The 24,278-nt window shown below is 39.7% G+C and overlaps 1 protein-coding gene across 1 annotated transcript in view; it reads right to left on the bottom strand.

Moving 5' to 3' along the window:
• CACNA1C (calcium voltage-gated channel subunit alpha1 C) overlaps positions 1 to 24,278 on the bottom strand; it is a 476,353-nt gene that overhangs the window by 394,865 nt on the left and 57,210 nt on the right. Inside the window, exon 2 of the mRNA XM_030469435.1 lies at positions 2,609 to 2,932. Coding sequence (XP_030325295.1) covers positions 2,609 to 2,932 — 324 coding nt within the window. The remainder of the gene's footprint in view (positions 1 to 2,608; positions 2,933 to 24,278) is intronic.

The raw sequence follows: 24,278 nt of genomic DNA, 5'->3' as shown, positions 1-24,278 counted from the left end.
CTTCAGACTCAGAGCAGAGACCAGATTTACAGTCTGTCTACATTTACTTTCCTGCAAGCATATCCTGGAGGCTAGTTCTGGGATAACTCACCAGTGCTCTGGAGGGGAATGAAAAGCAGAATAGGACAGGGAGAATGCCAAGCATACCTGTGACACAGAGTGCATTTGAGCATGAATTTATCTACCATGGGACAGGTTTTTCAGCACTGCCAAATGACAGCACATGTATGATTTTGGTCAGCAGACTACTGTTCTCAGCAGGTTTTAGCAGGAAATAACTGGAGATCAGGACGTGCAGCAGCCTGAATTGCTAGATGTACACAAATCCCAGACACCTGAGCTTTGTGTCTACTCAGACATATTCTATGTTTCCCAGAGCCAAAGGGTTTCAAACTTGCCAGATTACTGTGCTTAAACCTGCAAAATAGGAGATATAGGGTAATATGGAGGAGAGTATGCAAATTACACATGAAACCATGAGGACTTGTCAGGTACCCCATGTTGGCTTTTTATATGGTGTCTACTGCATAAAGAACTGGATTCCTATAGGGTTTCCTTTTCATAATTGCCTTTTTTTCCTCTACTGCTTTGTTTTGACATGATCTTTATCTACTAATTTATCACTGTTTAAGTTTCTTTTTCTTCTGTTCTCTTTTTTGCACCGTAAAAATAAAATGGTATGAAATCCACAAATACACTGCACACAAAGCAGAAACTAAAATACACAGCTAAATCTTTACTAAATAAGGTAATTAATTAATTTCAATTTTTCCTATCTGCAATTGCACCTTCAGGCCCTTAACGGTATAATGTTTGGGTTAGAAAAACCACAGAAGTACCATTTGATATTTGTTTAACATCTAATTTGCTTAGACTTAAATGGGTCTACAAATTAAGCTACGGTTTTCTCAGTAGCTTTTAGCAATTAGGAAAGTCAGAGTACAGAATGAAATTAATTTATCACAACTTATCACTTGTCACAACACTCATAATGTTACTTGTCACTGAACTGTCTCACATTTATAAACATTAGATGTCCAATGAGAGGTCCTGATGGAAAAAAATACTTCCACCAACTCACCTAAAATTAAACAAAACCCCCAAAAAAGCAAGCAGCAGCATCTTTCGATTGCTTTAATTGCACTGTTTTGATTCTCTCAGTCTCAGCAGTGCCATATTCTGTTTTACAACACATCATTCCCACCATACATTGCTGATCTTATTCATTTATCAAATGTCATTCTGTGCTGTTTCTATAAAGATGTGGTTACTCGAGTGCTAGCAAGTAAACCAATATTCAGCTCCATCCTGTTAGTCATCATCCATCATCTTATGCTTATGGTATCAGAGCTGTGCCAGAACGGATAAAAAGTAGCAAACTTAATCAGGGGGATTAAAAATTAGCATTTGAAGAAAAAAAAAAAAAAATGGAGGCAGGTAGTTTAAGGACATCCAAGAATTGACAGGAATATTTTAAACAAGTTCTTAGTCTGAAAAATAAGTCAATAAACGCATATTCTGTTTTCATTGTTCTAAAATCCCACCAGACCCCCAAAGGAACAATATTATCACATTTTCTTAAGTGCCATCATTCATTTGTTAGCATATTAACTACTGCCAAGTTCTGTACTGCCTTTGCTTGATGTACCTACCTATCCCTAATAAAATGTTTTTTTCTTTTGTATTTACTTAAGAGTCCCATTAGCTTGTTATTTACTGCCATTTACAGTTCAGGTTTAGTATATGAGCTTGTGCTGATCACATTTGGGGTAAGTAAAAAGGCTTGATGAAGCCAATTGCCAAACCCTTACAAACTTTCCCAGGGAATCAGCACTGATCTTCACGCTCTGCAGTTCTGTGTGAATGGTTAGCATCTATCATCTGTGACACAATCTGTCTCCATGCTACTTGATCTGGCCCTCTACTGCATTTGTACACGTTAAAGGATTACAAGTGTCTTTTTCACTGTTTCCATAAAACCAGTATCTCTTACCATACATTAGTAAGCCTTACTAGTTTAAGTGGAATTCCAATATAGTTAACAGAACTTAGTCCTTTTTTACGGTCTTATCGCATAAGTTTGGTTTCTTCCCTCCTTTTGTCCCTTTCTTTTTTCCTTACTGTAGCAAGTGTGATATCACATTTTTAACAAAAAAGCATTTGATTCTAAGTACCAGAACTGTTTAACTGGTGGCACCTTTTTAAGTGCCTGAAAAAAACAAACAAAACAAAAAACAAGGGAAAAGCCAGCAGCTGCTATCAGTCCCTAGAGCTGGTTCAATTCTGGCCTTAGATACCTTGCACATCTCCCACTGATTTCAGCCTAGATGACATGCTTTTAAAAGGGTAGAATTTAACTCCTAACCTTTATAATTTGAACAACTTCTAGTGGTTTCTTACAAAAGGGTATAGTTATGGCTTCAGTCTTAAGTGGTTTTTTTCTTCCCAGCATAAATGACCTCAGTTAAGACATCAAGAAATATTTGTATACTATACATTCTTAGCCATGCCTTTCAACTTGAGGTATTGATTTCTTCACACTTATGAATAGCACCTGATGCACACAAACTATTTGCTGCTTTCCAAATGTGAGAACATCAAAAAGGATATTTCCATTCGACGATGCTGATGCATGCCCTCCGGATGGGATTTTTCAGCGTTAAACACAGCAATGCCCGGGGAGGACGTGTAGCTGTGGTGCTACCCTGTTTCTTCTGTTTCCCATACTGCTGCCGTTTCCTCTGCGTGGAGCTGGCTGTGGATATTGTTGCATTGCCAGCACTACCCATCAGTTTGGCTTGCCTGGCAGCATCGATTGCAGCTTGCCAGGACAGAGCTGCCCCTGGAGTAGGGATATGCTCTGGGGCAAGCCCTGCAGCTGCATTGGCATTCATGTTGGCATGAGCTGGACGGGGACTCCCATAGTTGGAACCTGTGAAAGCAAAAGGAAAAACAAAAGAGAAATTTGTGAAGGCGTTTTTTTAAACAGCAGAAAAGAGAAATAGGGGTTTTAAAAATCTGAAGTAAAATCAAGAGCTAAGGTTACGTAGCTGGCTAAGCTGGCTAAGGCTATCCACTTACTACCAGCTTGTTCCTCCAATACAAGCTCTTCATTTTTAAGAATTCTATGCAATCATTCATCTTGTAACAGTCTCCCAACAAGTCCAAATGGACAGCAAGCTGTTAGAAGTGCTCCTAATCAATACAAATCTCTAGGGATTCACAGAAAAGAAACTGTCCTCCTTTCCTTTTTTTTTCTTTTTTTTTAACAACACACTTTGCAAGTTTGAGTGTTAGAAATCTCAAAAGGTGAGGTACAAGATTTAGGAGACTACTTATATTGTGTGGATTTGCAAGTTTGCTTATGACCCTTATGTTAAAAGACAAATAAAAGGAAGCCCAAGTGGTCTACACATCTTATTCCTCCATAGGCTATAAAACCAGTCTTCAGTTTCAAAACACTGCCCACTCAAGAGATTGTTTCTCATTACTTCTGACCAGCAGGGCATCTGATCAGATGCTTCAGAAAAAAGCATACATGCAAGAGGCAGACAGTAGAAACCCAGCAAAGGAGTAAGATCACCTTTTATCTCAAAGTTCAAAGTCTATTATTGACTATATTCTGCTTTAGATTAATATATGGTATTATTACATATACCAAATGGGCTCCTATATTCTACTGGACAAAGCAAACAGAAGACCATGTGACGCACTGCTTTCCTTAAAATATGAGATAAAAGACATGCAAACCCAGAAAACTGGGAACCTGTTCCTGAACCTAAATCACAGAGTCATAGAGTTTTCCAGACTGCAAAAGACCTGTAAGACCATCCAGGCCAACCTTTAACCTAACTGCTAACCTAGCTCTACCTGCTCCTAGACCATATCCTTAAGCACTGTACCTATAAGATTACTAAACCCATTCACGGATGGTGATCCAACCACTTCTCCAGGCAGCCTGTCCCAGTGCTTAATAACCCTTTTTGTAAAGAGGTTTTCCCTAACATCCAACCTCAACCTCCCCTGATATAACTTGAAGTCATCTCTCCACCCTCTTACTAGTTACTAGTGAGAAAAGATTGACTCCTCCCTGTGTTACAACCTCCTTTCAGATAGCTATAGAGTGATAACACCTCCCCTCAGCCTCGCTGCCCCTCAAAGGACTTGTTCTTCAGACCCTTCACCAGCTTCACTGCTCTTCTCTGGCCATGCTGCAGCAGCTCCATACCCCTGCAGTGAGGGGCACAAAAGTGAACTTGGGATTTGAGGTGCAGCCTCACCAGAGAAAAGTACAGGACTATGATCACTTCCTGGGTTCTGTCTGCCACATTATTTCTGACACAAGCCAGGATGCTGTTATCCTTCTTGACCACCTGGGCACATTGCTGGCTCATATTCAGTCGACTGTCAACCAACGCTTGTAGTGAAATGAGGCAATCAGGTGTTGCTAATTACAAAGTGGGAGGTGTGAGCTTGTGTTAAGCCCACCTGTGCCCAAGTAGGGCTGACCCCAGCTGTGCATGGGCAGGACTGGGGGGCCAATAAAAGGTGAGCTTCTGAATGCATGCTCAGCTCACTCTCGAGCAGCCAGAGGAGGAGGTTAGCTGAGTCCAGAGCAGAAGCACTGAACAAGGCTAGCCAAGTCTAAAAGCAGCAAGATTGGAGCACTGTTTGTGCACCTTGGCAAGAACACCTGTTTGACTTTGAAGCACCATGCCCCAAGAAAGGTTCATCTGCTACAAACACTCCCAGGGCCCTTTTCAACAGGCAGCTTTCCAGCCATTCTTCCCCAAGACTGTAGCATTGCATTGGATCATTGCGACCCAATTGCAGGACCCAGCACTCAGCCTTGTTGAACCTCATACCATTGGCCTCAGCCTATTGATGGAGTCTGTCCAGGTCCCTCTGTAAAGCCTTCCTACTCTCAGGCAGATCAACACTCCTGTCCAGCCTGGTGTCATCTGCAAACTTCTGATGGTGCACCCCATCCCCTCATGCAGACCACTGATAAAAACATTACACAAAACTGACCCCAGTACTGAGTCCTGGGGAATGCCACTTGCGACTGGCAGCCAACTGGATTGAACTCCATTCACCACAACTCTTTGGGCCCAGTAGTCCAGCCAGTTTTTTTACCCAGCAGAGCATATGCCCATCCAAGCCTTGGACATAAATAATTACACAAGCAGCATGCTTCATGACTCCCATGACTGGAGTGCTGCCATGGGTGGCTACAGGCTCTTCAGAAGGGACAGGAGGAGTAGGAGAGGTGGAGAGGAGAGGCCCTGTATGTTAGAGTCTCTTGACTCTGTAGAAATTGAAGTCTGTAATAATAAGGTGGACTGCCTGTGGGTCAGAATCATGGGGAAGGCCAACAAGGCTGATATCCTGGTGGGAGTCTGTCACAGACCACCCAGTCAGGAGGGTGATGAACTATTCTGCAAGCAGTTGGCAGATGTTTCAAAATCATCGTCCCTTGTTCTCGTGGGTGACTTTAACCTGCCGGACATCTGCTGGGAACTCCACACAGCAGAGAGGAGGCAGTCTAGGAGATTCTTAGAGTATATAGAAGATAATTTCCTGCTTCAGCTGGTAAATGAGCCTACCGGGGATGGAGCCCCGCTTGACCTTCTTTTCACAAACAGACAGGGACTGGTGAGAGATGTAGTGGTTGGTGGACGTCTGGGACTTAGCAATAATGAAATAATAAAGTTTTCAATGCTCAGGGATACAAGGAGGGTCACCAATAATACCTCTACGTTGGACTTCCGGAGGGCAGATTTTGGTCTACTCAGAAGACTAGTCCAGAGTATACCCTGGGAAACAGCCCTTGAAAACAAAGTGGTCCAGGAGGGATGGACGTACTTCAAGGAGCAAGTTTTGAAAGCACAGGAGCCAGCTGTCCCAGTGTGCCAAAAGGCGAGCCGGCGGGGAAGACGACCAGTCTGGCTGAACAGGGAGACTTTGAAAGAAATTAGGCTTAAGAATAGGGCCTACCAATTATGGAAAAAAGGGCTAACTACTCAGGAGGAATTTAGGAATATAGTCAGGCTGTGTAGAAAGAAAATTAGACAGACAAAGGCACAACTTGAACTGAATCTCGCCACCTCTGTGAAGGATAACAAAAAGTCCTTCTACAGATACATCAATGGCAAAAGGAGGGGCAAGGAAAACATCCATTCTTTACTGGACATGGGTGGGAATATCACACCCATCCACAAAAAGGGCCAGAAGAACCTGGGAAACTACAGGCCCGTCAGCCTGACCTCAGTGCCTGGCAGGGTTATGGAACAGATCATCCTCAGTGTAATCACACAGCACCTGCAGGATGGGCAAGGGATCAGACCCAGCCAGCATGGGTTTAGGAAGGGCAGGTCCTGTCTGACCAACCTGATCTCCTTTTATGATCAGGTGACCCGACTGGTGGATGAGGGGAAGGCTGTGGATGTGGTCTACCTGGACTTCAGCAAGGCCTTTGACACCGTCTCCCACAGCATTCTCCTGAAAAAGCTGTCAGCCCACAGCTTGGACAGGAGCACCCTGTGCTGGGTTAGGAACTGCTGGACGGCCGGGCCCAGAGAATGGTGCTGAACAGCACTGCATCCAGTTGGCGGCTGGTCACTAGTGGTGCCCCCTAGGGATCAGTGTTGGGCCCAGTTCTGTTTAATATCTTTATTGATGATTTAGATGAGGGGATTGAGTCCATCATCAGCAAATTCGCAGATGACACTAAGCTGGGGGGAAAGTGTCGATCAGCTGGAAGGCAGGAGGGCTCTACAGAGGGACCTGGACAGACTGGAGATTAGTGCTGGGTCCTGCACTTTGGCAACAACAACCCCAAGCAGCGCTACAGGCTGGGGACAGAGTGGTTGGAGAGCAGCCAGACAGAGAGGGACCTTGGAGTTTGGATTGACAGGAAGCTGAACATGAGCCAGCAGTGTGCCCAGGTAGCCAAAAAGGCCAATGGCATCCTGGCCTGTATCAGGAACAGCGTGGCCAGCAGGTCCAAGGAAGTGATTCTGCCCCTGTACTCAGCCCTGGTGAGGCCACACCTCGAGTACTGTGTCCAGTTCTGGGCCCCTCAGTTTAGGAAGGATATCGAGGTCCTGGGGCAGGTCCAAAGGAGGGCAACCAGGCTGGTGAAGGGACTCAAGCACAGATAAGGAGAGGCTGAGGGAGCTGGGGCTGTTCAGTCTGGAGAAGAGGAGGCTCAGAGGAGACCTCATCACTCTCTACAATTCCCTGAAAGGAGGGTGTAGCCAGCAGGGGGTTGGTCTCTTTTCCCAGGCAACTCTCAGCAAGACAAGAGGGCAGGGTCTTAAGTTGTGTTGGGGGAGGTTTAGGTTGGATATTAGAAAGAATTTCTTTACAGAGAGGGTGATCAGGCATTGGAATGGGCTGCCCAGGGAAGTAGTGGATTCTTTGTCCCTGGAGATATTTAAAAGGAGACTGGATGTGGCACTCAGTGCCATGGTCTGGTAACTGCAGCGGTAGTGGATCAAGGGTTGGACTTGATGAACTCAGAGGTCCCTTCCAACCCAGCCAATTCTATGACTCTATATCACAGCAATGGCTGCACTACAAATGAACTGAAGCAGGTAAAAAAAAAATATAATCACATTGACACACCGAGTGCAATCAGGATTACCTCTAATCTGAAAGCATTCAAGATTTTAATCATCTCACTGAATCATAAGGAAGGACATAATAGAGTCAGATGTCATTTTATGTCAGGCATTGCCACAGAATTTCCAGGCTGTTAAAGTTTGGATAGAAGGAAAATCAAGAGCTTGTCTGCTCACTAAAAAATCTCCTAGTTGCAAACCAGCCAAAGGAAGCTGGTGAGTAATATGACTCTGATATGTGAAAGGGAAAGCTGAAAGAAACAAGAAATGGGAAATAGTTAATTCACATCCCTCAGATTTTGAAACTGAAGAAAAAGAGCTTTCAGAATCACATAGGCTAAACAGATTTTCTCGATGAAGCTGGCAATCAATTGGCAGACAAACTTAGTTTTCTAAGACGAAGCAAATTGTACACAGCACTACTCATGAGATACATATTTATTTTCAGACTTGTTCCAGATGCAGATTTTTCTCTTTAGCATCTATTTGACCTTCTTAGCCTGAGGCATGCTGGAAAGAAAAATAAATGGAAAATTGCGCTAATTATTCTCCAAATCCAGCTCTTCTTTAATACTGACCCATTATGCATGTGTTTTTCAGTAAAAGCAAACTTGCTGATCCATCGCCACTGTGTTCTTATCATGCTGACTAGACCATGTGGTCCTGAAAACAAACAGCTGCTGCATCTTAATGAAGACTTTTCTGCAATTTAGGAGTGTGACAAGCTTTTCTTATATTATTGCTTATTAGTTAGGTTTCACATGAGATTTCAAGTCTATGCCTTTTGTCTTTGATAGGCCAGCAAAGTCAAGGATATAACTCCTAGTGGCTTTGCTGCTTTTGCTCTTACCATGGTCAGCAGTCCAATAATAAAGTGCTTTGTCTCAAATTAATTTCAAACGATGAGTCAGTAATGACAGATTTATATTAATAAATATTACAATTATTGATTGCTGTTAAGAATCTGTCTGTTTTATGAAGTTTAGAGACTGCAGACTCTATCTATACTAAAAAACTAATAGAAGTGACAAATGGCTTGATCCACAGGCAGTTTATAGAATTAGATTAAATTAAAGAGTGAAGCTCACCCAGCTTCACAGAAAGTAGATTCAAGAACTGAGCAAAATATTTTCAAAGAGCATAGCCAGACTTTCAGGGAAAATTAAATTCTACTTTATGATCTAAATGCTTAGGTGTTAATGCCTAGGAAGTAAATAGAACACAATTCATATTGACTTTGTGAGACACCAGGCTAAATTTCACCTATAGCCCTCGCTTCTCTACCACCACAAAATTTTGCTGTAACCAGAGACCTTCAGCTACAGTTCTTTTCACGCATCACATTATAAACAACAATCTTAGAAATGCAAACCTTGAAACTTTGTTACACAGCTGTATTTTTCCGCAAAGCAGAGGAAGAAATTTCATTTCCTAAAATTTCCTAAAATTTCATTTTCATTTTCCTAAATTTTACTTAGGAAAAGACAAAACTGGTTAAATCATAATGTCTTAACCAAAACGCTGAAAGAAAGCACTCACAACATAGGAAAGCAGTCACCCTACTTCAAGGCCATGAGAAAAAAACCTTCTTTTAAAAGACTGGAGAGATGCCTACCAAGAAACATGAAGAACTGTGCACATGAGCACACACATAAAAAGTCAGTGTCCATCTGCTAATACAAGGAAGAATGTGGAAAACATTGATAAATTAACCAATGGAAAAAGGAGAACATTTGATAGAATATTTTAAAGCCACTTTAGTTTTACATGACCCTTTTGCACCAATTTTTACCGCAGAAAAAAATCCATCAAAACCAGATGATTAGCACAAATTAATCCCCAAACCAAAACATATATTCATAGAATTGTCTGGGTTGGAAGGGACCTCAGAGATCATCAAGTCCAACCCTTGATCCACTACCACTGCAGTTACCAGCCCATGGCACTAAGTGCCACATCCAGTCTCTTTTTAAATATCTCCAGGGATGGAGAATCCACTACTTCCCTGGGCAGCCCATTCCAATGCCTGATCACCCTCTCTGTAAAGAAATTCTTTCTAATATCCAACCTAAACCTCCCCTGGCACAAATTGAGACCATGCCCTCTTTATCCATGTTTTTATGAGATCTTGTATGACAGCTTCACAAGGATGCTAAGAACATATGAGCAAGAAAAGAAGAAAAACCTGCTATAAACAAGTAAGAGCACAACAAATGCCTGAGAGCAGTTTTCAGCGGTACGCGGTGTAAATTGGAGTTTCTATCACATGGAGTTGCACAACTGCCTGTCCTGGATCCCATTTTGTTCAGTGTTTTCATTAATGATATGGATAATAAAATGGTGAATGGTGTTATGAAACAAGCAGGTAATGATGAAGCTGGGAGATAAAAGAAGAAAAAGGCTTGAACTCAAAATTAGTTTCATGAGTTGGAAAGATTTTTTAAAATAGAATGGAGTTCAACAGGGACAAATGAAAAGTATTTAAGCAAAGTGAATCATCTGCCCAGATTATTTTCAGAAAAGCCTTGGGGGTTATATTAGATCCACCACAGAAAAGAAGATGGTATTGTCATACTGCCTTCTCAAAAAACGCAATCGTCACCATGTAGTATATAAACAGGGCTAAAATCTAAGCAACGCTGCAAGTAGTAGTTCTCTTCAGCTCAGCATTGGCAGGACTTCAGCTGAAATACATGGACAGTTTCAGTTCCACACTTCAGGAAAGATGTGGCTTGGTCCAGGCTGCTCAGAAGAAAACAGAGATACCAACCAAAGGCTTAGAAAATATGAACTATAAGGAAAAGTTACAGAAATGGGAATGCTGGAACTTGGACTGCTGCTTATGAGGATGTGAGAGGGAGGAAGATATGATAAAATTATTCTAGCATTCTATAACCATCTTTAAGCATGTGTGTGTATATATATATTTTTTTTTTATATGCATATGTTATAAATGTTTTTAGCATATATTTTTATATATGTGTGTATTTCAGAGAGCTTAAAGGGCCTATCTCTCACCATAGTCAGAATGAATAAGCAGAAGAAATGGCTTTTGCAGTAAGAATAATTCAGTATTTAACTTTGGAAAATATTTTCTAACCACAGAGACAATGAAGACAATCTATTTACTGGTGACAGAACCTCTAATACTCTAGATTTTTTAGACCAAGCCTGTAGCAGACAAACCTTTCCTGGGGCACAGTGCTTTGAAGTCAAGCAGGTGTTCTCACCAAGGTGCACAAACAGTGCTCTGATCTTGCTGCCTTTAGATTTGGCTAGCCTTGTTTAGTGCTTCTGCTCCGTGCTCAGCTAACCTCCTCCTCTGGCTGCTCGAGAGTGAGCTGAGCATGCATTCAGAAGCTCACCTTTTATTGGCCCCCCAGTCCTGCCCATGCACAGCTGGGGTCAGCCCTACTTGGGCACAGGTGGGCTTAACACAAGCTCACGCCTCCCATCTTGTAATTAGCAACACCTGATTGCCTCATTTCACTACACAAGCCAGAAAAATATTTATCCTTAATGATGCATATGAGGCAAGATTTATAGTGAGAAGTAGATTCTTTTGATAGTCTAAAGCGAGTTTGACCTGAAGTCCTTTGTACAGAAAGCTTATATATTTCTTCCATCAGTTAATCTATCAAAAAAAGATTCTTCTGAGTAAACCCTGCTCCATTCAAATGTTTAGATTAATCTTTGATACATCAGCATATTGTCAGACTTCAGAGCTCATCACTCTGGGGGGTGAATGGTGAGGGCCCTCAGTCTGATTGACCTGGAACTCTATTTACAGAAGCATTGAGGTCTGAAAGGACCTCTGAGGTCATCAAGTCCTTTGGTTTTAAAACCTCACTCTCTCTAAAAGACTTCAAGTATCTCAGGACAATAACAACTGGCCAGGCACAAAATCTAAAATCTTGAACTGAAATAAAACCATTTATCTGAGTGAGTGAACATCCTTTCGCAGAAATATTTATTAAATTTTCAGTAGACATCCCTGGATATTTTCCCTAGTGAACATAGGGCTGCACACAGATAAAACTCACTTTATTGAAATAATGATTTGTATATTTTTCCTTCTTTGCCCTTGATAAAAAAAGCTGACAAAATCTTAATTCTGACATCTAATTGTCAGAATTACTAGTTACACTAGTTTTGTTTTGTTTTTCAAAAAAATTTTTGAAAAAAACAAACTTTTTTCCTCTTAAAAAAATTGTAATACACATATATACTTTTAAACATCATGTGAGAATAAAACTCAATATGTAGTTGTTAGCTCAGATGAGACATTTAAAGAATTTTTCCTGTAAATTGTTTTGGGACTTCAGAACACACACATAAAAGACAGATGACATAAGACAGTTTGTTTGCTGTAGTTGAGACTAAACACTTCTTGAATTCTAAACAAAAAAATCTTATTCAATGACCATGCTTCATTTGCAACTGGATCTTTGTTTTCCTTTATCCCCCCCCCCTACAAACAGAGGTTATTTTGCTGCATACCATTAACTTAGGAAGATGCAAGGAGCTACTAACAATGTGAAAAAACCAGTCCATTTCAATAAGGAGAGTTAATTGCACAAGGCCTTCTTTCTTCAAGTATCAAATGAGTCCGAGTTCAATATTTATGCTTGAAAATTAACTGCGGATACGGCATAGTAAGTTCATATAACTTTGCCAAGATTGTGAATTTTCTGAGGAAGAGATGTACTTTTCTTCTTAATTGGTAGAACATCCAGCACAACATATTCCTGGCTCATGAATAAGGCACAACAAGAATACAAGCGATAATAATTCCTTATCAACCCTGGAACAAATCATGGAACAAGTCTTCATTTAAAATCATTATGTATTTAGCTGTCTCCATGCAAAAATACCTTGTTTCAGAGTGTGCTGAAAACCTGTTGCTTCCTGGTAAGACCTACCCTCCATATGCACTTAGACACACAAAATGAACTAGGCACCAAGATACACATTTCCAACATTTCCCATGCTTTTCTGTTTGAAAATGCCATGCTTTTCAATGACAACAATTCAGTTGTTTGTGGTGGTTTTGTTTTTTCTGGGGGGCTTTTGGGCAGCAGGGGGGTTTGCACTGGCTGTTTTTGTGTTTGTTTGCTTTGGTTTTGTTTTTAATAAAAGACACAATCCTGTTCTTGTAGTAAAAGCAAATTATATTCTTACTTACTGACAAATATGGAGGTTTTTACACCTCAGAAAAATATAGATTATAAAGTTTCTCCCTCTTTCTAATTAGCAGGTGATGTCATCTGAGATTTCATCACTTAAGTATTCCTTCTTCTAATTCTCTAGTTTTATATTTTCATTCTGAAACAAAACAAAGCCTGTTATGCCTCCTTCACCAGAGAAACATCTCATAAAAAATTTTGTTCAGAAGAATCTAGAAAGCCACAAGTTTGAAAATCCTCAGTAATCACAAAAATCCATCGATGGCTTCAGTAGAACTACACTGGGAGGTTAAGGTCTTTTTTTAAGAGACGAGGAAGAAGGGGAAAAACCATGGAGCCTGCTAAATGTTAAGCCCTGAACTAACTGCCTAATATGAGAAGTTTGGTAATTCATATAGATACCAGAACAGCCAGAGAAGTCTATAATGCAACTCAGCTGGACTACCAATTCTATTTGCAGATTAGGTATTAGGTTGGGGGTGGGGTGGGTAAGAAGGGGCAGATGTTGAGAGGCCAATTTGCGTTGAAGCATTTGCATCGCCTTGCAGCTTTCACACTCCAAGCCAACACAAGTAATCCTTCTTGGCCTATGGAGACATGTTTCTGATGGCACCTAGAATAAGCTCCCAGAAATCAAGCCAGGGAATATTTTCCTTTCTTTAACTATAGCTTACTGAAATGTTTATAACACTCAAAAATAGCGATGGAGGACTAGTGACGTAAAGATCCTTTTTACTAATAATAGTATTCATATTCATCTCAAATAAGCTTGAGAGAACCCAATTAGCCATGTATTTGAAGGAATGGCTAGCAAGAGCTTTTATGTAAAACAGTAGTTCTGCTGTGATAATGCCATCTCCCACAGAATGAAAACCACAAAGGCATTACTAACAACAAATGGCATATAAATTCAAAACCGAGTTTCTTTACTTGAGGCAGTCACAGATGCATGTGTCATGGTATTGTGCATTAATGCATCTTTTTAAAGTATTTTAGTGTATCCATCAGTACAAAACTTCTGCAGTACTATTCATGCATATCATGGTGATTTTCTTAGAACATGCTGCTTGGACAAACTGCAAACACAGATTCTCAATTGGAGATATCAAGAGAGACCTACCCAAACCGTTTTTAAGAAAGGATCTTGTCTAAGCTCCCTCTGTAGTTAAAGCAGAGGACCACTTATTCTATTCTTAAGACAGATGTCTGAAATGCAAGTGAAAGCAGCTGCTGGAAGTGCCAATCTCTCTTCAGATTGTACACAAGTAGTATAGAATATAAATTTAATTGCACAAATGTAAGTGGATTAAATGAGATGAAATTACTCCCATTTATGTGTGGGGAGTACATGCATACATATGAGGCAGAGAGATGCTTTTGGCCCAAAAGGTGGGGAAAAAAAAAAGAAAATATATACAAATGTATGATATCTAAATAATTCAAAGCTTGCAATTGTAATGATTCTTCATCCTAGAAAAATCGATCAAAATTCTTTCACAAGTCAAAGTATTCTCAGTCCAGAAATAGCAGTCTGTTCCCAGTTATATCAGGTAGATGATGATTAAAAGGAACAGAGATCTCTCTTTAGGTCTGTATCTGACTTACAATGAAGACAGACACAAACAAACCAGCCAGCCAAAACAAAAATGCCCTTTACTATCCAGATCTAAGTGGAGATCCTCCCTGATAAACAATACACAGTGCTAATTCTTACAGGCTGAGTTTTCTGCTTCCATTTGCTGTTATGGGCCTGGTGTCCAGCTGCTCAAAACCAGACAGCAGGAACATGGTTGTAAAGAGCTTAGCAAGTGTATAAAAGGCAAGTATATATCTAACCTTCCTATGTGAGCCATAGTACTCCCTGCCAGCCCTCCCTCACAGATGTGTTACAGCAGAAAGCCATTAAACTATGGTATCATAGAATAAGTTAGGCTAAAAGGGAGCTCTGAAGGCCATGTGGCTAAATCTGGTTAAAGCCCTCCTTCTTTTTAGCTCCCTCATTCAAAGTGGTTAAATTTTAAAGTAGTTTGCACCACTACTACTATACCTGGGTCCATAGGTAGGGTTGCAAAGACTGACCACAGCAGAAGCCCAAATCAAAGGCTCATTCTTGTAATGGGCACACAGCTTAAGAGAACAGTACATACCTAATTTCATGACTTACTACTTCATCTTTTATGAAAAGCAGACATCTGTAAATTACATCATTGGCACCCAACAAAAAAACAGTCACCTAAAAACTATTAGGTTTTGCCTTTCTGAAAAGCAGCAAAGATTTACATTAAACTGCATTTACCTAATTTTAGATTATGCATGCAATATCCTAATAAATTAAAGATGCACTCCTTGAAATTCAGGCAGTTTCAAAGGAAAAGGTATTAAAAGATTCCACAAGTGTCAAAACTGACTTTGATTTCAGCTATTAATCTTAGTTTTCTAAACACCAGTTTTCCATTATTAAAATGTGAATATTTTTTTTCCCCTACTGGTTGGATTAAAATCAGCAAAACATCAGAAAATGCAGCTGTAGAGGGAAGTTTTGAAACAGGCTATACAAACAGCTGGAGCAAATCCTAAGAACTAAGCAAGTAAAATAAATTCATGTTTTCTTCTAATATCAGTCATCTAACTAATTTTATGCTCCTTTTTAATAATATAGGCAAAATAAGAGGGTTCATCAGGAGGGCTCTTTTTCACTTGTTAACTTGGCCATGTTAAGGTGCTAGAAACAGATCATGCAAATAACAGCAAAATTTTAATCGAGGAAAGAAGAAAATATTCTGCCTTCTATTTCCTTTCATCCACAGAATCTCAAGAGGATACTCCATATGCAACATGCTCTGCAAAGCAAGAAAAGAAAGCCCTCACACTTGCAAACCTCCATTAAAACAAATCCACAGAAAATTACTGACCACATGAATGTAAGCCATGCTATACAACAAAGGGGAACAGTGGTTGTTTCATTTTCAGGGTGATATTAAATGTTTATTTGAAAAAAAAAAATCTTGTATTCAAACTAAACCTTTTTGATTAGAGGTACTGCAGCAGGAACAGATTTAGAGTCATATTTTTACAGTCACTTTGAGTAGAAATACATAGAAACAGAGAATATCTTCACTTTCTTTGATACTTATAATACAATCGTCTATCTCTAATATGCAGACTTTTCTCTACCATTATTTTATTATTTACTGGTATCCTCTGATCTGAATATTAAGCATGTGTAATATTCAGATACAAAAACAAGCACTCTTGACTTGCTGTGCTGCTTAAGACCATTTCCGAGCTAAATAAGGCTCAAAATCAGAAGATTGCAACTGTAGCAAAAAGAGAGGCGGAGGGGGAGGGGCGGTGGGGGGGTAGAAGAGAATAAAAGATTGGAAAAATTAATGAGAGACAATCTTTGTAAGCACCTGTATGAGAAAAAAAAAAAGCATCTGGCTTACATCTTAGACTGAATACTGTAAGATGTAACCCTGAAATAGTTCTTATGTCACTGGCTGCCTATACAAACATTGTTAACCACCTCCTCTGTGACCTTTTCCATAGCAGAAGCAAACAAACGTTTGAGATGGTCTTTATAGATTCTTTCTAAAAATAAAAAGTCCCGCTTACATAAACACAGATTCACTGATCATTACTGAGTTTACATGTACCAGATCTGGCAAAGGTGGCAAGAGGAGATGCACACTGGGTTTGTAGAGTACTTGCTTAGAAGTCAGCGGGCACTATTTCTGTACTGCCATTGAGATAGCACTCCAGCCAACTGCTTCAGTTCCATCTTTCTGATAGCTTTCAGATCACACCAAAGGTGTTGAAAGCTGAGGCTTTTGCATTCCTGTCTTGGGACACTTAGCACTTCATAGGATCAGCATCACAAGAGAGTCAAGAAATTTCCCACAAACTATTTACTCTAATAGCACCTAAACACAGGTTAAGAGATAACTACATCTATACTGTTCATCAGAAAACAAACAAAGAAACAAACAGAAGAAAATAAATTAATACCCTGAGCCTCAAAGAACAAAAAAAAAATGACAAAAAAACCACCCCAGAAACAAACAAACAAACAACCCCAAAAAAACAACAACAAACAAAAACATCCAGCCTATTTGCAAGGAGCTGGCATCCAACTTTCAAGACCACCTGGACACATTTCTGTCTGACCTGCAGTAAGTAACCCTGCTATGGCAGGGAGGTGGAACTCGATCTCCAGACTTTCCTTCCAGTCCCTACAGTTCTATGATTACCTCTGTAGCTTGGCATCTCTTGTTTAGAGACAGAGGGTGCATACAAGGTAGCCCCTTTTTCATGACTGAGCTGCTTTGGTCAGGGAGCCAGCTGCCTGGCTCCAATGCTCTGAATGAACCAACAAATAAACAACATGGACCTCAATGAGTTTCGACCCATATGTGAGACTAAAAGCCCAGGTAACATGGCTTTACAGAGCATTACTACAAAACACAGCATCAAAGGTCCTGGTTCTAGAATCCACACCTCAAAACAATTGTAAAATAAAGGACTGAGAAAAAGAGGTACAGGAAAATGCAGGGTGCAATAATATCTTCCAGTGAGAGCCTAAAGACATCTGAATCATTTAATCTTGCATAAGAGACAGCTTAAAAAATTATTCAAAATTTATCAGCATGAGCATGCAAAGGACTTTTGACATCCCATGACTCTTTCAACTAACTGGAAAAACCCTTATGAGAATAAATATTTGGTAACTGTAATTAAGCAAACTCAGATGTCTCATAAGGTATACATTGCTAACAGTGAGGAATCCTAACCAGTAGAAAATATAACTGAAATGTCATGGTTTACCCTCCACTTTGCTTCTCCATGTTACGCCTGGGTGTTTTTTCAATGTCCTGTTGGTGCTCAAACAGAAGGATTTAGAAACTGCTGGGTGAGAGTCTTCAGCTTGGCAGATGTCCTCAAAAAATATGTTATTCACAGAGAACTCAAGGACAGCAGGAAACACAAAACCATTATAATGATATTTTTAAATAATACTTCATTTAGAAATCTCTCTGTAAAATCGTATCTTTTACAACGCATTGAGCCCTGTAGTGGGATAAATGCAACATTTTCACTTACAGACTGGGGATCCCCATTGTCATCCTTATTTCATGTTATTTGCAGCACAATGGCTTAATCAGAAAAATAGCGTTACAAAAACAGTAATGTTATTTTAAGTAAATTACTCCTACTCAAATCTATACATTTCCTGAAACATTCTCTTGTTTCAAGATTTGAGTCATTGTATCATTACCAGGCTCAGGCAGTAAAAGAGCATTCAAAAGCAAATGTTGAAATAATGACAGAAAGCATCATAGCAATCCTATGCAAAATTATACAATAACTTTCTATAGAGGCACAGCATGTGTTTGTGATCTCTATAGAAAGCTTGAAGTGGAGGCTTCTGCTGAGAAATACTACATTTTAAGAACTCCCCTTCCTATTTTCAAAATTCACTATTCAAATTTCGGTTCAAAAAGTGTGATCTATTTTATAAGCACCTCACAAGCAAGAGTTTGTCTCAAGAAGGGCAGGTATTATTTTGAACTGGCCTACCCCTCCACAGATGACAGTTTCTGTGAGCAGAATTTTTTGTTGGTGCACTTCAGGAAGGTTTAGCATTTGCTTCAAGGACCACAGCTGCAGCAGCTTGGGCTTTCTTTGAGGGCATGGCAGGCATTCAGTCACTATACAGCTCGTGCAAAGGGCAGCATGATAGAGTCAAGGCTGTAAATTCAGGGAAAAAGAGTCTCTGAAGAGATAATAGGAAGATACATAAAGATTTCCTATCTCTGCTTGTGGCAGTGAGAAGAATAAATTTCAAAGATATATGCATTCTTTGAGATAATAGAGTATTATAAAGATATTTTTTTAAGTGTGTGTGTCCCCCTTTATTTATGATGATAAAAACTTGCCCTGCTGAGATGGGTTAACTGTTTCTCCTAATGCTGCCACAATTAAACACCTTTCTATTCCTCTTCTGGCTGCATCCCTGAGGGACAAGGGCTCTTCCCTCTTGTTGAAATGACAGACCCATCATGGTTCACCCAGTACTCCAGGCTCTGGCAAGCAGAAGCCTGTTTGCCAGCACAACCAAATTTGGATAAAATTGTGAAGTTAACAAGATCAAAAGAATTTTCCACCTCTATTTATCTTCTGTTTGGGACCCTGTTACTGTATAATTTTGAAATTATTAAAAAATGGCACTTTCAAAATAAGGCATGCTGTATTTTTTATTCCTCAAAAGCACAAAACACACAGCCCAAAGAGTTACTACAGAGAACTCTCTCCACATTGCTATTACCTAATTATTCACCTTTACTTGTAAATTTCTGTACATTCCAGCCAGCCTGCCTAACCACCATCTCTAGCTAGGTAAAGCAGATTAAACTCAATACTGCATGGTTCCTCTGAAGCTTTGTTTTCTGGCAGGCTTGCCATCCCTCACTGACACTGCCTGGAAGGCCCCATCTCCTTCCTGAAGCTACCTGTTTTGACTTTACAATATTCTCTGCTCCTAACCATAGTATTGAGAAGAATGAATTGTTCTCACCCCAGATGGAGACAGGGCTGTTCCTCAAGAAGAAGCTTTCCTGAATTTCCAACAGGGATTTTTCCTGAGTTACTGTTTTTCTTATGCTTTTCTGTTCTTTAACAATCTATTCTATTTAATGGCATGTGCTCAGATAGGTAGTATATATTTAATCTATTTACATCCAAACAAGCCACCTCAAAGACAGATGACTATTAGGACATAACTCCTGTCTTCGCATGACACTTTGGTTGTTGACAATCAAAAGTAGAAATAAAGACACATCAAGGACTGGAATTCATTTCACTAGGTCTAAAATCTGACATTAAGTCTAACTTGGCAACCAAAGCATTATCTATACATTCAGGGCATGGCAAAGTACTGTAAAAAAAAGCAGTCTACCTCACCTACTCTACATATCTATAATGTTCTATGTCTACGCCTGCCATCCTCTCCAGTGACAACACATGGATTCTAGATTATTGGCTCCAACTAGACAACTTAAACAACTACAACAAGGTAAAAAAAAATTTATGCCAAATGATTAGTTTTACTATATGAAGAATGACAATGTGAAAGCATAGACCATTTCTTTCTTGTTTGATACTATTCTATTTCTTCCAAATATTTCATAACACAGCAAGATCCTTCCAATCACAGGCACTTATTAATTCTGGTCCACTAAGCAAATTATACTTATTATACTATATATACACACCAAACTGTGTAGTCACAGTGCAACTGCAGACATCTCCAAGACATTCTAATGGTTTCAGAGCATATTTTTTTTCCCAGCTACTTGGAAGCAAAAATAAAATTGCCCCATGATACACTAACTGGAAAGATGGCAGATAAAACCAGAAATGGTTGCATATCAAGCCTGCTATTCATCCCTGTTGGTGGTTACAGATAAATATGTGTAGAGTTTAGATGAAGAGAGAATCTTAATTCCTTTCATCCATCAGCACCAAGTACACTGTGTGCACACCACATACTACCGTGCACAGTCTCTAGAAAGAGACCAGAAAGCATCCCCTTTGCTATCAGATTCACATCCCATCATGGCAACATCTACATTTAAAAGAAGCACACCTTATCTCTGCAACTTACATCCAAAGATGAAACCACACACAGTCTAAGGATAAAGTATCTGGTACAGAATTCATACCAAGGACTCTGTACTGACTCCTCATAAACCTGTGAATCATTTGTTTCCTCTTACCTATGACACTGACCTGTTTTCATGTATCTCCTAAATATAAAACTGCTGATCACCAGGGAGAGATTGTAAGTACAAAGAAGAGAATCCTCTTTACTTATTATATGTAGCATTTGCCTGCCAATGTTAAGACTACTCAGAATGCTTGGTAGTGAGTCTGCAGGCAGATGACTTTGTCCTGGCTTGGGTAACTACTGGATGTGATATGAGAAATTACCAGACATGCCAATGGAGTGAGAACCTGACAAGAGTTACAGGTAGTATCGTGAGGAATGGCCAAATTTCACACACAGTTAAGAGGGTGCCTTAATCAGAGATGACAAAAATCCACAGGTAAGCAAAAGGAAGTATTGCAGTCCTGTGCCCAGGAAACTGTCATCCCAAATGAGGCCAGAGTTAGTGAGTACCAGTATCAGAAACAACAGATTTGGGTATGGATGTAGAAAATCTGGGACCAGTGGGGAAAAATAGTAGCAAGATTGAAATGTTCATTCTGGAGCAGACTGGACAGAGCACAGAGGCAAAGGCAGAGACTGAAAGGGATCTGAAAAAAAAACAAAACTGAGAGCAGAACTGAAAAGGGATGATGCAAAGCACATGACAACAGTTGTATGGGGGTACTCACTGGAAGCCCTACAGTTGCTCTCCACAGCTGGACCAGTACAACAAACGAACGTGTTGTTCTGATCATACCATAAGATTCAAGCCTAGTCGTGCCATCAGCAGGACCAGGGCATGAGGTGCTCTCCCTGGCTTAGAGCCAGACAGATGGATTGAGCATCCCAGTTTTGCTATGTCAGTGTCATGATGACATCAGTAACTACACACCATTTCATAACATTCATCTCATTAAAATCAAATGCCATATTAATTTCTATCCAGGCTAAAAGATGACCAGGATAAAAATGTCCTGTGGCCATACTGACCTGAGCCCACCCAAGACCCCTCAGCAGGTTCCAGACTGTGGCTGTGGCAGTGACTATGAGGGGCAGCTGTGCCTATGGGGTGGAGAGTGTGAGTCAAGTGACTTTAATGGATCAATCACAGAGCTCCTGCCCATGGTAGTTGGTTTGAAATGGCTCCAGAAAGACCCCTCTCCTGGCCTCCTTGGCTGGCATGCTTTGAGTTTGCTGTTTGTCATCTTTCCCTGTGCTGCTGGTGTTCTGCATCCCGGTTTCACACTGGAGAAGAATACTGTTTACTGAGACAGGTCACTTTCCCCTGCCTCCCCCAGCAGGACTTGCCACTTGACACTGCAAGGCTTTTTGTGGACTGTTGCTGGGACCCTGGACTCAGGCATTGCCACCGCCTCCAGCTGCTGCTACTTCCAATTTGGGACATAATTATCATCTAAGGAATGTGGGTTCCATATTTAAGTATTTGTATACGTTTCTATGTAATTTTCCATTAATACTCCTATTTATTATTTCATTAAAGCCCTTCTAGAGGTTTTTTCCAACCTTAAAGTCTCTCTCATTTATTCCCCTTTCATTGTACCCTGGGAGGGAAGTAGGGAGGTAGCAGAAAGCTTCTGTCAACCTGGTTATTGTCTAAAACCATTACCATTTCTTTACCTACACCTCCCAGAGTAATATCTTCATGGAAGTACACAAAATATATTTAACGAAGAAAAAAGAAAATGAATTTTCCAAGCCTATTAACCTGGCATGTTGGGAAGACTAGAAGAGTGCTTAACACTAACAGATGTTCATACTACAGGGATCATGACCATGTAAATATATAAGAACATTGGTAGATAACTTAAGAGAAAATATTTCTTTGCCAGTCTTCCAAAAAGGAAAGAAATCTGGCTTTTGTGGAGGTAGGACAGAATTTCTGAAAGTCTACATCATAGCACAGAAATAAATTAAAATACAATCTGATCCTCTAAATGCCTGTTCTCTAGTCTTTACATAAATCTCCCAAATAGCACCTGACAATCTGTCAGATCTCTCTGTTCGGTGTTTTGTAGCTGCAGAATCAGGTTTAGGAGCTTTCTATTGCTGTTATTAAAACAACTAGCTACATGAACTAGAGGTTTAAAACCTAAGATGACAAGTGGGGCTTTCCATCTAGTAAAGTAATTCTCTCTTTAAATAGTATTTCAAAATACTATATCAACACTGACATAGGGAAATGAACAATAAAATTCACCAATATATTAAGCCATCTGGATGATCTTACCTCACATTCCTTTTGAAGTATCAAAACATTACTGATACGTGCTACAGGAATAAATTTTCTGCCCTCTGATATCTGTAGAATTGACTCCATAGAGGGTTTGCCCATCCATATTTTTCTAAAATAATGCATCCTCTGGCCCTACAGCATGAATGACAAAATTCTTAGCAACATTCAGTCAAACCTAACTCTGTATTCTATGCACTAATATTCTGCATGAGAAGCCACCTTAAAGCACAACAAAAAAATTTAAAAATTCATACCCCAAAATAAAAGATAAAATGTGTTCTGGTGAAATAAGAACAGAATCAAGGCAAAGTAACATAAAAGCAAAGTATTCAACTAGAACACTAAATATTATAAAAGCAGAGAGAAAACTGCTGACCGCAGAAAACTGCTTATTTTAGTATAAGCTTTGCATTAAGACAGCAGTGTCTATGTTCTAGTTCAAACACATATCTATTGACAGAAATATCCTAAGTTGTGTAACACATTTTAGATTAAACACACTTAAAAATGCCTCACATTTCATAGGGAGTAACAGAATTTGCATCGCTAACGTTAAAAGTTTTTTACAATGTTTTGTGGAAATACCTGTAAGATGTGATCCTTTTTAATGTGCGTCAATTTTGAACATGTCCTAATATTCTTCCCTAGAAATTCTGCCAAGAACCTGTAGGACCCTGTGCTCAAATTTTCTGAAGCTTGATAGCTGACTTTTTTTTTTTTTTTTTAAAGCACTTTAGTTCCTTTTTAGGAATTGCCAGTAGCAAGTACCTCTAGGTATTTTTTTACTGACTTAGCAGCATGCTTAAAGTCTTTTATTACAAATTAGCAAATTAGGACACATTTTCATCTTTTAGGATCTTTCTTGACACTTTTGGCCTTAAAGATGATAAATGTCTTCAAGCCATGTTCATCTTTAACTCTCTGCTTTTATTTCTGACTTTTGCCAAATTGACAAGAGTTACTCTTTTTATTCCAGCCATCACTATGCCATTTTATTTATTTTAAATCCCAGAATTGAAATTAAACTAAAGCATTTTTGGTCACAGTTTGAATCCAGAAAGCAAATTAACAATTCAACTTCAACACAGTCCCTCATGTACTTCTCAGAAATCTGGGATTCCTCTATTTCTGATTTAAGCAATAAACTTCATTACTTTTAACAAGTAACAAAAAAAAAGAAAATCCTTTCAAAGAAAACTGTAGAGAAATGGGTTTCAAAGATCAGCAGAGAACATCCAGCAGTATACAGTACCTACCACATCCCAAACACATGCTAACAAACATTTCAGTCATGGGATTTGTGTGCTTGAGCCAAAGCCAGCAGGAATTTGACAAAAGATAGCAGAGTTACAGCACTCGAGCCACTCACTCAAGTAAGAATTAAATATTGACACTGCCACACCAAATCTAACTAATGTCTCCAAATCTCACGTTTGGTTTTGGTTTTTTTATTTAGGTGCAAGGGAATTAAAAATGTTGTATAAGCCACCCCTATATACTGCTCC

Source organism: Calypte anna, chromosome 1 (assembly GCF_003957555.1).
Source record: "Calypte anna isolate BGI_N300 chromosome 1, bCalAnn1_v1.p, whole genome shotgun sequence".
Classification (NCBI taxonomy): Eukaryota; Metazoa; Chordata; class Aves; order Apodiformes; family Trochilidae; genus Calypte; species Calypte anna.
The sequence above is the reverse complement of the archived record's forward strand: the minus strand, read 5'-3'. Positions and strand labels throughout refer to the sequence as shown.